Genomic DNA, 17959 nt, shown 5'->3' on the forward strand with positions numbered 1-17959 from the left:
AGCCCTACCCCATGGTGGAAATCAGGTTTTTTGCCCTCGCCAGTCCCGGGAATTTGAGGGTCTTAAAATGTTAGAAATACAGACCAGGCTTTTCAGCATCTGAAAAAGACAGACTAATATTCTGGATACAGGCCCTTCATCAGAGCATAGGTTCAAATTAGTAAGATAAAATTTGGACTGGTATCAGGAAGTTCACACAATGTGTGATCAATATATAGACTAGGATTCCATGATGGAGCAGTGGCGGAAAATGCCCTGGAATTATTTAAGAAACAATTGGATGCCGCGGGCGGGGGGGTTGTGGTTTTTTTTTCCCTGAATGAATGAACTAAAATGGGCCCAAAGGCCTTCAATCATCTGTATCCATCTCCTGATCAGAACTGGAGTAGGAAGGTCAGGATCAGAGCATGAAATAGTTGCAGGTTTTTATACGGGTATTCAGGAGACAAGGTGTTTGCTGGCTATCATCTTGTTGTCATTAACGGGGGGAGCGGGGGAAAGAGAGGCTGAAAAAGCAAAGGTTAGATTAACCTCCCAATATGGAATAAGCCTCCCAATCCTGATAAGCGCCCTTCCCTCCCTATGTATAAAGCTTGACAAAGATTGCAAAGAGCTGTGAGGGGCTAGAGCGCGGGAGCCCGGGAAAGCGAGGAGCCAATCGGCTGGGGAGGAGGTGGGGCCACGTGACCGGCACCTCGCGCTGGTCATCTGGGTCTCAGAAGGTAACAAAAAAAAAGCCGCCAATTTGCTGCTCGACGCCTGAGAGCCGCTGCAGGGGATTGTGTTCGAGGCAAGCAGCCGGGCTTCCCCGGCAACAACCCAAAACTTTGTTACAACTCGCCATTGCGAAGTAACAAATCACGAAATTAAACAAATAATTATTACAATAACCAGAAAAAAAATATAGAAATAATTTTGCCGGAAGATGCCAAACGGAGCTGGGTCCAAGTCCTCAGCATCGGCTGCAGCCGGGGTGGGCGACGCCGAGCCCGTTATCAATACCAACAGCAATAATGTGAACGGGAATTTTTCCAAGGCTTTAAACTCAGGTGCGGTGTCGCCCGCTTCCAAGAAATCGCCTCGTTTGCCCAAGTGTGCCCGGTGCAGGAATCACGGGTACGTGTCGGCTCTGAAGGGACACAAGAGATTCTGCATGTGGAGAGAGTGCCAGTGTAAGAAATGCAACCTGATCGCAGAGAGACAGAGAGTCATGGCAGCACAGGTAACCGCAATATTAATATTGGTCGGGTTATTAGGAGAATTCATCTCTCGAGTAAGAACTGTGACATGCGGAAAAGTGAAATTCTTCTGTTTTCTGTTCGGTATGTGCAGAGTGTCAGTGTTAGAAACGCAACCTGGTTGCAGCTAGAGCCTCATGACAGCACGATTACTGGAATACAGATGATATGTTTAGACATCAGTTAAAATAACTCTAAAATAACTATTGCATCGGAAAAATACAGAGTTTCATAAACCTCGGTTATAAATGCATTTAACATAAATATTGCATCTAAAATAATCCGCACTTCAAATTAACTTAATTTGTAAAGGACGAATGCAATGACATCACCGCTATGAAATAATGTTATCTAAGTTATAAACGCGAAGGTTTTAAAGTCAGGATTTTATGTGATTTACAATTTATATGTTCGTAACTGCCAGTGAAATACAGTTGGAGCAAGAGGATTTTAGCAACTCATACGCTCTGAAAATACTGTACTTTAAAATCTCTAATATAACTACAGTGGAATCATACTGTATGCAAAACTTTAATTAGGTTGGAACGTTCAAAGGTTGTATACAGCACAGAAACCTGCATTTAACACATACATTGGAGATTTCATAAATACACTTACAGTGGAGTTGCATTCAAAAACGTCAATTCGAATATTTGAATGATTTCTGTTTATGAAAACCTGTTATTTTTCTACCCGGTCCAGGAGAAAAATCGGTGCGAAAGGGCCATACTAGGATTTAAAATTATATTGGAATTCGAATGCTATATGAATTTTACTATAATGTGAAATAGTGTACATTCTGAATTTAATTTGAATTGGTGTTTAAAAGAAACGTCACGATTTGCCACGGTGAATGTGAAATTGGATTATTATGAATCATGTATCCGATACAAGTTTAAACCGCAATTAGCCCCATTTTCAAGAGTTTGCAGCAGTTGCCAAATTATACCTTTTTCGTGATTTGGCTAATAACTTGCTGTTTGTCCCCGTTTTGTAATATATATACTGATGTAATACGGTATCACATTTATCAATAAATAGTTTCCTATATGTTCTATCTTGAGTTTAATGACTGGATCTGAAGAGTTACTGAATTTCAAATATTTACTGCAGTGAGATTATTGTTTGGGCATTGTGAAACAAATCATTTTCGCCCAAGTTTTTTTTTAGTCATTAACAAAATTAGATTTATAGACTTCACAGATTTTGAATTTAGCGTTGAAATCGGATTTCTCAGTTTTTAAAATCTATTTACAGTGCAAATTATAAAGTCATAACAAAACGATTTACAAATTTAACTGATGGATAAGCGGACTGCATTTCCAGCCGTGGGCCAAAGCTGAGACAAGACGAGGCAGTGACACTTGTTTGGTGCCTATGATCTGAATGTTGGTTTGTTTTTTCCTTTGTTGTTTGCAGGTGGCCCTCAGGAGACAGCAGGCTCAGGAGGAAGAGCTGGGGATCAGCCGACCCATTCCCCTGCCTGGAGCCGCAGAGCTGCTCATCAAGAGAGAGAACGCGACCCCGAACAGCTCGTGCGCGCTGGGGACCGGAGGATCCGGGCTGTCCTCAAACCCCAACACACCGGTCACTTCATCAGGTAAATTCAAAGCAAGCCCGGACCCAGCTCGGGAGGATGAGTTTTCAGCGTTTTTTTTTTGCAAGCAACTGGTTAAACTGCATAACTTGCATCACTTTCACACGGAAGAAAGTGGATTTAACCGACGCTGTAGATTTGCATTTTCGAGCTTGATGTTTAGAAGTTTATCTGCACGGTTATGCAGTCAGCTTGTGTCAAAAGATGCAAAAAAAATAATATTTCTCACGCGAGGAAAAAAAAGACCGGTTTAACTGCCGGTTGCAAAAATCAAAAGCTCATTTCAAATCGGTTAAGACCTCGTGTCGAATTACAGCTGTTTGTATAAAAGTCAAAAGTGTGTAAATTGGAAAAAAAGTTAAGATCCATTTGAATTGAAAATCCGATTAAAATATTGCATCCGAGGCAGACGTTTAATAAAGGAATTCAAACGGAACTGTTGATAGCGCCGTTTCACTGAGCTCATCTTGAACCTGCCCCGATAGTTCATTTTTCACGCGTTTCCCGTATTTTGGGGCACAACTTTTATTCAGAGAATGTTGGATCTACTAGTAATCTGTTTGGAGAATGTTGGATCTACTAGTGATCTGTTGGGAGAATGTTGGATCTACTAGTGATCTGTTGGGAGAATGTTGGATCTACTAGTGATCTGTTGGGAGAATGTTGGATCCACTAGTGATCTGTTGGGAGAATGTTGGATCCACTAGTGATCTGTTGGGAGAATGCTGCATTTCCAACCTGTGAGTCTTTCTAAGGTCTTATTTTGAGATCATTTGAAAACAATTTGCTAAATAGCTCATGGCAACATTTAAACACGTTCAAGTATATCCTATGTTGCTACAGCAGTATTTTTTTTAATAGCCAATTTGTCTAACCAGTAATTTAAGGAATATATTCTGAAACATATGTTACAACACTTTGTTATTAGACTGGAGTATAGTGCAGTGATTGGTATTATTGTACACACTTTCAAATTTTTGATATTCATTACATCAAGGAGTTGAGATGTTGGTTGTTGCTGTTTAAATAAATAAAATCCTGCTAGAAACTAACATGGCCCTAGCTGAAACTTATAGTGCGGAATTGGTTCCAGACAGGCAGTACCTTGTTTATACTAATTTTCCTGCACATGCCCAGGCAACGAAGAGCTCCCCATCTAGCCTTTAAAATTTAGACATTTTGTGAATGAGGGGAGTGCGTGCTCCGGATTAAGTTCAAAGAGTATTCAGGGGATGCAAACGGCACCATGGTCACCTTTTAAACTGGGGTTGGCACAACAATGGTGTGAGAAAGCCTCTTCCAGGATGTTGCACGCTGCTCCGACTAGAGTTATACAGCAACTTTAGTGTCACTGCAAAGTTTTGCAGCAATGCTGTAATTGTAGCAGAAATGCACCCTTAAGTCCTTTATAACCAGGTGACTTTCTTACATTCTTTTTTCAGTTTCAGGAGTTCTGCATTTTTCAGTGCTCTGAAAAATTAAGTTGAAATCCTAAGTAATTTTAAATATTTTCCCTCTCCTAATGCCCCAGTTTTCTTGGACATTGCACATCCTGCAGCCAAGAGGGTAGGCAGTAAACCTACACCCAGGTTTGCACCATCGTTATTCTGATCCAGGTATGCACAGTGAATTACAGCCAGCTCTTCTGATTTTTCATACTTTCTCGTGGGGAAGGACCTAGTCTAGGCTCGGCTTCTTCCCACAACAGCGTGGTTGAGGTTGGGAACTCATCAGCATAGTAGACTGAACATTGGGGGCTACATGCTAGTGTTTCACGCACCACTCTGTTGTAATTTTGACCTTAATCATTGTAATGTTTGGTAAATAGAAATGTAATTCTCATTACTGAAAGGGGTAGAACCATAACATGAACAGTGAAAATAGTCTGCAATGTAATGTAATTTACAGTTTAAAATGTTATTTTGTGGAGATACTTTTGATTTTACTCAAGGAATCCAGCAAGAATGCGTAGTAGTTTTTTTAATAGAGGAATTAATACTATTTATGTTAGAACATTTCAAACCCAGTTTTGCATCAAGTATGCTTTGTTGTGTATCATTGCATACAGCTTGATTTACTTTACAATGACATATATGCAAGATAGAGTATTTGGCTTATAATTAAAATTCTGGAAAAACTCTGAGATGAACCTACTTTATTTGCATAAATCTAAATAAAATTATTAAAGCTACATTGCACATTGCATATGTATGATTGCAAAAGACATTGTATTAAGTGAAATGAGTTGAACATTCCGGATATTAAAATAATAACTGGGATTGTTTACTTCGAGTTTTTAAAATGGATACCAGTTGCTCTGTATCAATATAATGAACGGCATAAAATAAATGCCACATAATTATCTTGTCCTACTTAAACATCACATTATATGGGAGATAGAATTGACTCTTTATTAACTGCAAATTATTTCTTGATAAGTGTTCAGGATTGAAGCCATACTCATTACTTCTTCGATATTAATGTTGTTACATCTCTATGATTGGGCGCATGTTCATAGTTGTCTTGCATACTGACAGCAAATGCTGACACAAAATTGGCGCAGAAATGAATTGAATCCTGCCTCCCACATAAAACAAAAACAGTACATGTCATTTTAAGAACTATCAGGGTGGGATTTTAGGACTTTAATCTAATTTGAGGATCAAGATAACTATAAACTGTTGAAACTTTGTTTTCTTATGGCATCTTTCAACTTTCAATTCCAGATATCCCATTATTGTCTGTCATATTTGCCGGCTATTATTTTCATCTAACCAACTTCAGATAAATTCTTGATTATGTTATAATACTTAAATATATCAGTGAAGACATTATCACATATCTTGTGTATGGATTGTCCAGTCTACCTGAGACTGACAAAAGAGAGAAAAAGGAGCAAACACAAAATAAAACTCTCCTGACCAACTCCACAACACATTCAGCAAAAACACAAGTACTATTACCCAGCAGTAATCTCAGTTTTACATTCAGAAGAGAATTTATAAATCATTCAAGCTTTTCTCCTAAAAATTATGATGTTATTTGAACCTCTTGGTGAAATTATTCTCTGGTAATCACTCCCAGTTATCCATTATTCTCTGTATAGTTGAATACATTTTCTTTGGTTTCTTCTCCCAATTCAACATATGCAGACGTCAACATATAGTTTTGTACTGCAGTTTATCTGACCAGTAAACTGACCCTAAAACTTTTGTACAGTACAGAACGGAGCCACTGAAATGATTTTTAAAACCAATTGTAGGTAGCAGTTTTTTTTTCAGAATCCGTTCTCTATGCTCATTACGTTGGTCCTGGGCACTATAGCAATAGTTTTACTGAGAGGTTGGTTGAATCAGGAGAGCTGTTAATTTTCTTTATCATCAAGATTGTGGGTTCTTTTTAAGAGGGGAAGTTGATATGTAAAAGATAGAGAACTGTAATCGATCGGTCACAATGAAGAATCAGGGTGCAGGGCGCAAGTTCCAGTAAGTGCAAGAGTTGCTTTGTTGTTTACCGAGCTTGATCAGTCACTGGCAAAAGGAAGTGAAAATTTTGTTACTATTTTTAACTTTTAATATAACATTTACTAGCTGCCTATGACTAGTCTCTTACACAATTGAAATGTTCCTATTATTTGTGTCATCATTTTGAGTGCAGAGATCACCTGAGAGTGGACTGAAAGAGGTCGATTGCATTTTGAGCTAAACATTATCGTTTAATAAAAAGTTTGCAGTAACAACATTAATGACCCAACCTGATCTTGACCAGCTGTATTTGCTGAACAGCAAACAACGGGTGCTGGAAGTTTTATTTTAGACCATTTTGAAAATGCTGTACTTTACCTGCAGTATGTTGTGCAGCTCTGATTGGCTGAAATGGAGACCGCCAAACATTTTTAAAACGCAGTTTAGACATTCAAAGATTATTTATGCATCAATTTTCTCTAGCACTTGGTATCTGGTGGAACAGTGATCAGGTTAAGTTAATTTCTTTTTAATCTATTTTGTTAAACATTTAGTTCTCTCACACAGCCCTGTGAAAAGGTGGCCACTATTTTTTTTTACTCTGCACACCATTTTGCATAGTGGAAATGACCAGTTTCAATGAGAAAAACTGTTGTACTTTTTGAAATGTGAACGGGAGTAAGTCCCACTGTGCCTGTGCTGCGTGAAATATGATCAATAGTCTCTTCCATGAGGAGCGATGTGGAGTCAAGGTTTCATAATCCAATATCTCATGTTCAATCTATTGTCCTCTCTAACAACAGTGCACAAGGTTAGTAGTAGTTTATGCCAGTTTGCCCAGCGTGGACAGCTCTCTCTCCAGCAATAGGGCAGTAATATAGATCCAACATTATTAAACAGGTAAAATACGTAGAATAGCAGATATAGAAAGGTAAAGACAGGGGTAGATGTGTAAGATAAGGATAACAACATGAAACGGAAATGAAAGACCAGTAAAAAGAGGGAGCAAAATAGAAAAAGAAAGAAAGTAAGCAATAAAGGTTAAACCAGAATGAAGACCGAGAATGCACTTGGGGGAAAAAATACAAAACTTAGACGCTTAGCTACTATTTTAACAAATGAGAAAGAGTATACAAGAATATAAAACAAGGCTTAAAGTCAACTATGTTTTAATACTTGTGAATAGGACAAGTACGGTTCCAGTTTTAATGGTCCAAATATTACTTCAAGTCCCTAGATTTTACCAGCAGTAAAACATGATTTTATTAACTTATTTAAAATTTTTAAATTATTTTTCCCGTTCGTGTTGAGGTCTCTTCAGCCCACACACCATTCCCCTGCAGAGAGGGTAGGTGCGTGAACTGGTCTGTACCAGTGTACATGATTCAAACAACAAGCTGTGCTTGAGAACGGCCCAGGGTAATTTGGCTGCCAATTATTGACCTTCTGGGAAATGTCTGGGCTTCACTTTCTTTCTTGTTTTGATGCCACAGTCAAGATTAGAAATTCAGTGCATGAGAATTTGTAAATGTGCATCAGTGGCACAGCATGATGGATCTTTAATGCATGGATCTTTATCATTCAATACGAAATCTGGTTCTGACAGCTGGGTTGTAAAGCTGTCCTTGGCTGATATTCTACTACATCTACTGGTAAATTAGACTGATAAACAGTAAAAACATAATAGTAAAAAGATTCTACTTAAGATTATAAAGTGATCAGCTATCCGAAAAAGTCACTGAGGTGTGAAACCACCTCTGCCAGGTGATTTCACTACTCGAGCCAAAATGCACTATGGAGTCACATCAGTAATGTGACTCCTGAGTTTAACTGCTGATTTTGGATCATTGCGGAGTGGAAATTTCTTTGCATCAGTGCAGTAGTGGTGGTATTAACAACAGGCTAAAATGTAAACTGCAACAAAGTGATTTAATGATCGTGTAAGGACCCATAGATTTATTTTTATAAACACTATATCATTTTTAATTTAAAATGTGTCAGCATTTTATTACCAAAGCTAGCATATTAGGATTGATTCTACAAACATGCGCTCTGGATGCAGAGCCTCAGCTGCTGGGAGCACATATCCTGAAGTCACGAGTGTGACCCTCAGTATTTTCTGTCCGGGATGGAAAAGCCTGAGGAGCATGTCTGTGATTTCCTGATCTATGAGCCTAAATGCACATTGGTAAAATCAGCCCTATTATATAACTAGAAAAAGACATGTTTAAAAGAAGCTGATACAAACTCTTGATCAGTTTCTTACAGTTGAACCTGCTTAAACCAAAGGAAAGGGAAACTAAAGGAAAAAGAAAAAGAAAAAGTTGCAGGGCTGTGGGGAAAGGGCGGGGGAGTGGGGACTAATTGGATAGCTCTTTCAAAGAGCCGGCACAGGCATGATAGGCTGAATGGCCTTCTTCTGTGCTGTATGATTCTAATTATGCCTTATTTGTGATCCTTTTAGCCTTTCCTTTCAGCTACTTTCCCAGTTTCTTTTGCTTTTTTACAGTTTGAATTTAAACGCTGAGATTAGATTTTGTGACTTAACTCATCTTGAACAATCTTTGAAAAATGCCAACACCATGGGGTAGCTTTTGGTCTCTGCCGTCTAGGTATGAAATATCACCTGGGTGGAGGACAGAGAGGATAGAGGAGATACATGCTCATAACATTTTCCTTCCATTAATTTAAATACGTGATCATTAGTCTAAGTTATTCACTTAGTTGAACAGGGACGTTTCCTGAGCTGTTCGGTTAAACAACACCTTATTACATTTAGATTAGTTTGGTACTCAATTGCTGAAGCATCTTCCTGGGATTAAATTACATCCATGCTTTTTCAGCCCTTACTGTTCTATGTAAGAAAAGGCCACTTTAGCAGCTGAAAGCATTAGTTTGGGAGCTGAAACTGTAAGCAAGAGGGTCTGTGATCTCACCGGTGAAATTCCCGAAGTTTCAAAAATCTTTTCTAAAATTACTGTGCATATATTTAATGCAGCACTAGTTGCAGTTTTGGAATGATATTTAACACTGGAGCCGGAGAAACAGCTCAAGAAAAAAGCACAGTAGAGACACACATGTAGGAAAATGGATTTTGGTTAAACTTAGTTATAATTAGGGCAAGTGGTTTGTGGCAGCATGACACTCCTTGGCAAATCTTACAAATTTGTACTCTTACTCCTTAATGCGTGATTTTTGTGTGGTTAATGGCTACGGATCTGCTTGGAGGCCGGTTACCAGTGGTGTCCCACAGGGATCAGCCTTGGGGCTGTTGCCTTCTACTGTTTTCATAAATGACCCAGATGTAGATGTTGGGGAACAGTGCACAAGTTTGCAGATGACACTAAAATTTGTGCAAGTGTCAGTACTGCTCAGGAGAAGGAACTTCTGCAAGCAGATCTAAATGTGCTGGGGGAATGGGCCAAACACTGGCAAATGTCCTTTAACTTAGATAAAGTATACTTGTGCAGGGCCAAAACCAAGTGTACTTACTCTCTACATGGTACTGAATTAAAATCAGTTGGGAGAGAAAGGGATCTTGGCATTATTGTTCATAACTCTCTAAAGGTTCATGACCAATGCTGAGAAGTCATAGCCAAAGCAAACTTGGGTACTTGGTTGCATAAATAGAACTATTCAATATAAAATAAAGTACATCATCTTGTCCTGATACAAGACCTTAATTAGACTGCATTTGGAATACTGCATCCAGTTTTTGTCCTCTCACAAGGTGGGCGATATAGAAGGATGATCCTTAGCTTAAAAGACCGTAGTTATTCAGAAAGGCTTAAAATGCCCTTTAGAAATGCATAGACTTTGGAATGATTTGATAGAAGTATACAAAATTGTTAAAGGGCTTGATTGTGTTCCACTTGAGAGGCTATTTCAAATAGATAGGTTGGGGAAGACCAGTGATCACATTTATAAACTACGTAAGGATAGGGCTAGGTTAGATGTGAGACGGTTCTTCTTTTCTCAGGATAATAGGCCTGTGGAACAAGTTACGGACATACGGGGTGAGTGCGGACTCTCTGCATGCCTTCAAGGTAGTGTTGGACCAGTTCTTGATTGGGAACAAGATCACGTTTTATAAAAGGTAGGTAAAATATCAGGTGCTGTATAGATGGTCTATGTGGTCTCCTGGACAAATTTTGATCGCCTCAAGGCAGGGGTGGGGGGGGAGGTCGGAGAGGAATTTCCCAGATTTTAATTTTTTTTCCCTGATCGGCCTTGTGTTTTTTTTGCCTCTCCCAGTAGGTTGCATGATGGTGAGCAGTGGGTATGTGAACTGGTGGGTATGGGTGCCTAATCGTGATGAGCCAGGTGTTGCGGTTGTATGGGGCAGGCTCGATGAACCAGCTGGCCATTTCCTGCTCATTGATTTCGTCTGCTGCCTGCGTACTGCTATTTTGAGAGCTAGTAAAACTGCTAGTTTCCGAGGATCTGAATGCTACATTATCTGCCCTAGTTACATATTGATTCTAATGGTTTAGGGCCATATATTGGTTCTAATATCCTGAAAGGTAATTTAGACCCTCGAGGAAAATAAAATTGCAAGAATTGTACTTTTTTGCATGGAATCAGAAGAGAACTCACAATATCAATTAAGTTAAACATAACTTAAGGAGAATGAGACCATAAAGAATGCAAACAGACTTGGAACAGGGAATGAGCACAATATTTTGAATGTTTACTCCCAAGTATTCACAAGGGGAAACAAAAACAATGTACCCTCCCCAGGCAGAAAATTACATAGAATGTGCAGCACAGAAACAGGCCATTCGGCCTAACAGGTCCATTCCGGTGTTTATGCTCCACACGAGCCTCCTCCCACCCTTCTTCATCTAACCCTATCAACATATCCTTCTATTCCTTTCTGCCTCATGTGTTTATCTAGCTTCCCCTTAAATGCATCAATGTTAGTTGCCTCACCTACTCCTTGTGGTAGTGAATTCCACACTCTAACCACTCTCTGGGTAAAGAATTTTCTCCTGAATTCCCTATTGGATTTATTAGTGAGTATTTTATATTTATGGCCCCCAGTTTTAGTCTCACCCGGAAGTGGAAACGTCTCCTCGACATCTACCCTATCAAACCCTTTTATAACCTTAAAGATCTCTAACAGGTCACCCCTCAGCCTTGTCTTTTCTAGAGAAAAGAATCCCAGCCTGTTCAATCTTTCCTGATAGGTATAACCTCTCAGTTCTGGTATCATCCCAGTAAATCTATTTTGCACTTTCTCCAGTGCCTATATATTCTTTTTATAGTGTGGAGACCAGAACTGTTTACAGAACTCCAAGTGTGGTCTAACCAAGGTTCTATGCATGTTTAACATAACTTCTCTGCTTTACAATTCTATCCCCCAGAAATGAATCCCAGTACTTTTTTATGGCCTTATTAACCTGCATTGCTACTTTTAGTGATTTGTGTATCTGTACCCCCAGCTCCCTCTGCTTCTCTACCCCATTTAGACTCTTATTTTCCAAGGAGTATGTGGCCTCCATATTCATCCTACTAAAATGTATCACCTCACACTTATCTATATTGAAATTCAATGTAGAGAGAACCTAAGCAGAATTAATGACTTTGATATAAAAATGATGAGAATCAGAGCTGGACTGAAAGAGTTCAAAACAAGTAAAGCCCCAGGATTAAATGATATTTATCTCAAGAGTACGAGAGACTAGGAAGGAGATTTGTGAAGCACTGATGGTCGTTATTAGGGAGTCACTGGACACTGGAGAGGTATTAATACATAAGAAACAGGCTAATGTGCTTATTTTCAAAAAGGGTGACAAATCAGATACAGGCAACTACAGACTCATTAGTCTTATTTCAGAACTGTGTAAAATAATGGAATTGGTTATTAAGAGTAAACTTGAGAATTATCTGTGCAATAATAACCCGGTAAACAACAGTCAACATGGATTCAGAAGAGAAAATTCCTACCTGACCAACCTCCTTGACTTTTTTGAGGAAGTGACATTCGAAGCAGATGGCGAAAACCCTACCTCGACTTCCAAACAGCATTTTACAAAGTTCCATGAAAAGGGCTATTAGTTAAGCTCAAAAATGTGTGGATTCCGATCTTGGGAATGGATAAAACATTGGCTAAAAGGTAGAAAAAAACAGAAATTTGTTCTAGGAGTTATATTGAGGTAGGGGGAGGAGAATTCCTAAATATGGTGCCAAAGGAGACCACTACTGTTTCTAATTTGCATAAAAGACCTGGATTCAGAAATTCAATGCAAATTGGTTAAATTTAAAACATAAGAAACAAGGAGCATAAGTAGACCATACAGACCCTTGAGCCTGCTCCACCATTCACTAAGATCATGGCTGATCTTCAACCTCAACTCCACTTTCCCGCCCGATCCCCAATATCCCCATATCCCTTGATTCCCCTAGAGTCCAAAAATCTATCTATCTCAGCCTTGAATGTATTCAATGACCGAGCAGCCATAGTCCTTTGGGGTAGAGAATTCCAAAGATTCACAACCCTCTGAGTGAAGAAATTCCTTCTCGTCTCAGTGTTAAATGGCCCTAGAAGCTCAAAAATTACAGAAGAAGTTGGACAAGATATGAGCAGAAAAATGGCAGATAAGTAAAGTATTGTACATAGGAAGGAAGAATGGGTATCGTGTGTATTGCATGAATGGTGTTGAAATAGCTAAGAATTAAGTTGAAAGAGCTCTAGAAATCTTAGTTGACTGAACACTCAATATGTACAATCAATGCAGAGCAGCAATCAACAAAGCCAATAGAATGATGAGCTACATGGTGAAACTTTAAGTAAACTTTAAGTCAAAGGAAGTTGTGACCAAACTGTACAGTGCTCTGGTTAAACCACAAGTTGAGCAATATCTCTATATCTGGTAACTGAGACATGGGAAATATTCAAGCACTGGAGGCAGTACAATGTAGGGCAATGAGGTTAATATCTAGTGTTAGAAGTCTGATTTATGAGGAAAGACTTGAAAAACTTGGGGAGGGAGATGGGGGTTGAAATTCAACTTCGGTGGGGCTGCAAATGGGGCGGTAGCAGATCGGCTGCCCGTTATACACCTCACTCGATTTTCCTTTCCATTGGATAGAGTAGTAGAGGTGCAAACTCTGAAATTATGTAACAAACAATTGAATGCTGCAATGTGGAGACGTTCAGGCCTTTAAGGATGGATGATGGGCTGAATGGCCTTCCTCATTCATAATTATCTTGTGATCTTGAGATATTACTTGACACAAGTTCTCAACTTTTGGAATAGACTGCCACCTAGTGCAGTGAATGTGGACTCAGTTGAAGTGCTTAAATCAGCAGGTTTATTTTTGTGATATAACCAGCAGGACAAGAGAAAGATGAATATGACTTGCATCGATCTTCAACCTGGACCTAAATGATGGGGCGTGCCAGATGGTGTCAATATCCTTTTTCTTGTTCCTGTTTTCTTACAAGAACATCAGAAATAGGAGCAGGAGTAGGCTATACGGCCCCTCGAGCCTGATTCAGTCAGATCATGGCTGAGCTTTGACCTCAACTCCACTTTCCCGCCCGACCCCCATATCCCTTGATTCCCCTAGATTCCAAAAATCTCTCTATCTCAGCCTTGAATATACTCAACAGACTTATCTCTATGTATTTGTATTTAAGGAGTTTAACATGTGTTATTGATTTAGCTTGACCCGATACAAGTAAATATCCTCTTGTTTGGTGCCATTCATATTGCCTTTTCTTTCTACAAGAAAGTCTTTGTAAGCCTCACAATAAAATGTGGCTTAGACAGGTCTTTTAGAAAGTTTCTCTATTGTGAGAGAGTTAGAAACAATGTTCCATTAAATCAACGGTCGTGTTTTATGAGGGTATTGCAGCATAGGTCTATTGTTCTCTCTTTTTTAAAATAGTAAGAGCCTTCTGTAATTGCAGATTAGAACCTGTATGGATACTGTGCTAATATTAGCACAGAAGAAGCAGTAGATATCAACCAGTCAGAAAGAGCCAATGTGTGGAAGGAATTTATTCAAAAAAGTTTTGTTCTGTTGTTGTTGTGGAGTCCTTATCTAAAAGATAAAATGTTGTCAATATGTTGGTAACATTTTTTTAAAGCAACATGGGTTATTTTGTGAATTTTACATTTTGTGTAAATGTAGTGGCTACTAGTTGAAGAGAACATATAGCCAAAGAGTTCAGTGCTATTTTCAGAATGTTGCAACAAGTTATAGTCTAATTATTCATGAATTAGTTTCTGTTACGATCAGGGAAGTGAGATCTATGTTTTCTCACGAGAAGAAATAAATACGGGATTCAACGCAGCAGGGATTCCGATATCAAATTACACAGAATAAACTCTAAACTCAAGACATTGTGAAAATAAATGCTTTCTAAATGTTTTATAAACTGAAAGATAGTTTTATAAACACGCATTAGTTTTTGCTAAATCCTGTTTAGTTTTGGAAGATCAAGACTTTTAATGAATATCTATCACTGAATGAAGTTTCTGTAAATATCGGTCTCTACTGTAAACATTGTATTTTGGCAGCAAACATAAATTGCTGATTCTCCTCATCTGCTACAACATTTTATTGCCTATTAAAATGTACTTTCAAAACATCTAATAATTTCCCTGCTTCACTCAAGTACTAATGTTTTTAGATACAGTAGAATCCCAATCCTTGAGCCCGATTATTCGATGATATTAAAGTTTACTTTGATATATCTTTACTTTTATTTTTGAAGTAAAACCTCAATATATCAAAATAATTTAGTGGCTATGGTGACATTCTACCTCTTCAGGAAGGGAGATGGTGCAGCTGCTGGGACTGTCATGATATTGCACTCCTCAGTGTAAATCGCCCTACTTACCTTGTTCCAGCAGCAGTGGACAACCACTTCTTGTGGGTTTCCAGATGTGCTGTGAAAGCAACCTCTCCGGCTAATCCAATTGTTGCAGGAGACCAAGGGCAAAGTTCAAATCTAAAAATGTGAGACCACAGCGATGCGGTCATTTTGCTTTTTTTTTTGTCCCAGGACCCAAACTGCATAGAGCCACGACATAAAATACTTTTTGAGGGGTCAAAAAGGATCTGTGGCTTGGGACCAAAAAAAAGTGACTGATTTGTTGGATAACAGGGTGGTCGAGTTAGCGGGACAAAGTTTATATACGTGACATTGATTTTAAATTGGGCGATAAAAAATTGGCTCAATCAAAACAAACACAAATCTTTCACATTAAATGGAAAATGCAGTGTTAATCATAATACACATTGAGGATCACGTAAAATGAGGACTGTATTTCCCAATGACAGTTATGGTCTGGCTATTCTTCACTGGTGGTATGTTTTTTTTTGGCTAAGGAAACACTTAGTACAGTAGCCTTTTGTGCTGGTCTTTAGTCAGTGACCGTCACAGATGCAGGGGGGCAGTGTACTGTGTCCAGAAAACGTTTGCACTTTGTTTATATAAATCAGCAGTTATTGTTTCCTGCATCAAGAGTACAGTAAATAGTGTGACAATGCAATCCTTGAGAAAAGTTGGGAATCAGCATTTGACGTCTTCAAGGGTAATCGTGTCGCAGCCCCCAATCACTGCTGCAGAACACAGTGTTTCTAACCAGAGATTTACAGAGCCTTCTGATTTGGCAAGTGTTCCTTCAATGTTGCGAGGCAGGCCACTTAGGTTTAGAAACATTTCAGGAGTATTTTAATTTCTGGTATATGGTGACCAAAGAGCTCCATCCTTTGCTTCCTGCGCCATTGCCAAATGCATATGGTTTCCTCTTGGTGCAACACTCGAGATTTGGTGATGCCATGTAAAGTCAGTCTAAAACCAGGACAGAGTGCGCTGCTGTTTAATTCAGGAAATGTTCTAACAGTAAATTAATTGTGCTCAGTTCGGGCAGATTCATGCAACAGATTTTTTTTGCAGGCCTTTGCTCAAAGTTGCCCTTAAATGGGGGAATCCCAATTTTTTTTCCACATACATTTTTGCAGCTCAAAAGTTGTAACATACTTGGTGCTGTAAGTTGAAATATAAATGAATGCCAGCAAGTTTTAAGATTATGGTTGATGAGTTCTTGTAGATACTGTACAGTTTTTGGAAATTCTTTCAATTTAAGTGGTACATCAGGATATATAATGAGCTTACTTTTTGAAAGATAGTGGTCTAAAACTTTGCTTACTGTTGATTTAACAGTGGCTAATAGCTAAATGTCAGAGAGTAATTCATCCTATCATTATAACCGTAACTAGTTTTCAAGTAACAGGTGGACTTTCATATTTTCAGAATCTAGTAGCTCCTTTTTATTTTAAGGTACACATGAAATAGGACAAGAAGCTAACAAGCCGTCCAAACCTTTCAATCTGATCTTTGCTTTGTAATCTATTTCCACCAATTCAGTATCTATGTATTTTACGGTATCTAAAGCTGGAAGCAGTCAGATTTTGTTTTTACAAAAATGCAGGCTACTTTATGGTAACTTGTGTCAAGATTCATCTGTAAATCTGGATGGTTAGTGCTAGGTGAGGTTTGGCTCTAAATACAATCTGCGATTTATTTTGTCGATACCAACTGATAGTAAATTGCAAAACAGAGTTACGATGACCAGGAGCAGGTTACAATGCTGCAATACATTTGAGGGGCTCATAATCATAAAGATAACAAAACCTGCACAGTTTATCAGTGCCATCCAGAACCCTTTGAGTATGTTGCACTGTTGGAAAAAGAATTCCAAGCGGTGTCTTTTTTGGTAATTATTTCAATAATATATGTAGTTCTACATTTTCCATATCTGAACAGTCCCTTTTCAGATTTTATTGTCCGGAGTTTGTATCTTTTGTTGCTGCTGCTGCTGGTTTTGTTATCCCTCTGCCACTATTGTGGCCACCAGGTTTTAGCATTACATCTTCATGTCATGTGGTGGAAAGATGCCAAGTTCAAAGATTGCTAGACCAACGTTGTAACAGTCGGCAGGCAGAGCGGATTTTACGGAGGCGGTGATGTCCTATTTAGATGATGGTAAATTATTTTTTGTTCCATCACTGAGAAGACCTGATGCCATTTCTTTTTGTCGTCACTCAGTGGCAACAAGAGAAAAGGAGCAGCGGCACCAGCAGAGATTTGAAGAGTTCACGTTGTCTAGAAATTCCTCTGCGGATTGCATTTATCTTAAGGGCAAAGCCTTGTACCCATTATGGCTTTGCTTCTTGGATACATATAATGCACCAAGGAATATACATTAAAAAGTACTGGCGGAGAGCATGGAATTGCAAGCTTGCAAACTATCTGAATCCTCAGTTGGATTTCTGCCTTGTAACCAACTCGAGCCCATGTGTGATGCTGACGATGCATGTTCTTTTGAGATTGAAGTAGAAGTAATGTATCTGAAAAAATTTGTCAGCAGTCAAATCTTCATATAATAAGAAACAATACGGGCTAGTTTACTAAGCGTGTGTAAAAAAAAGTCAGACTGGTTCACAACATAGACTAGTTTGATTTTTTTAAATGTAAAACTGTACCTGGTTTTTAACTATTTGGCTTCGTTATCTGCACATACATACATCAACATTTCGCTGTTATTTGCGAAGTAAGATAATACTGGACATATGGGGGTATTTTCCAGCTTTACCATTTGGGCAGTAACCTGTCAGAGCGAATTGTTTGCTCGTTATAG

At 38.7% G+C, this 17959-nt stretch overlaps 1 protein-coding gene across 1 annotated transcript in view; it reads left to right on the forward strand.

Annotated features, from left to right (window-relative positions):
• Positions 1–925: 925 nt before the first annotated feature.
• The window catches only part of dmrt1 (doublesex and mab-3 related transcription factor 1), a 99462-nt gene continuing 82428 nt past the window's right edge, over positions 926–17959 (forward strand). The window contains exons 1-3 of the mRNA XM_067982326.1: positions 926–1222; positions 2658–2838; positions 16547–16552. Coding sequence (XP_067838427.1) covers positions 926–1222; positions 2658–2838; positions 16547–16552 — 484 coding nt within the window. The remainder of the gene's footprint in view (positions 1223–2657; positions 2839–16546; positions 16553–17959) is intronic.

The sequence above is a fragment of the Heptranchias perlo genome, chromosome 4 (assembly GCF_035084215.1).
Source record: "Heptranchias perlo isolate sHepPer1 chromosome 4, sHepPer1.hap1, whole genome shotgun sequence".
Lineage (NCBI taxonomy): Eukaryota > Metazoa > Chordata > Chondrichthyes > Hexanchiformes > Hexanchidae > Heptranchias > Heptranchias perlo.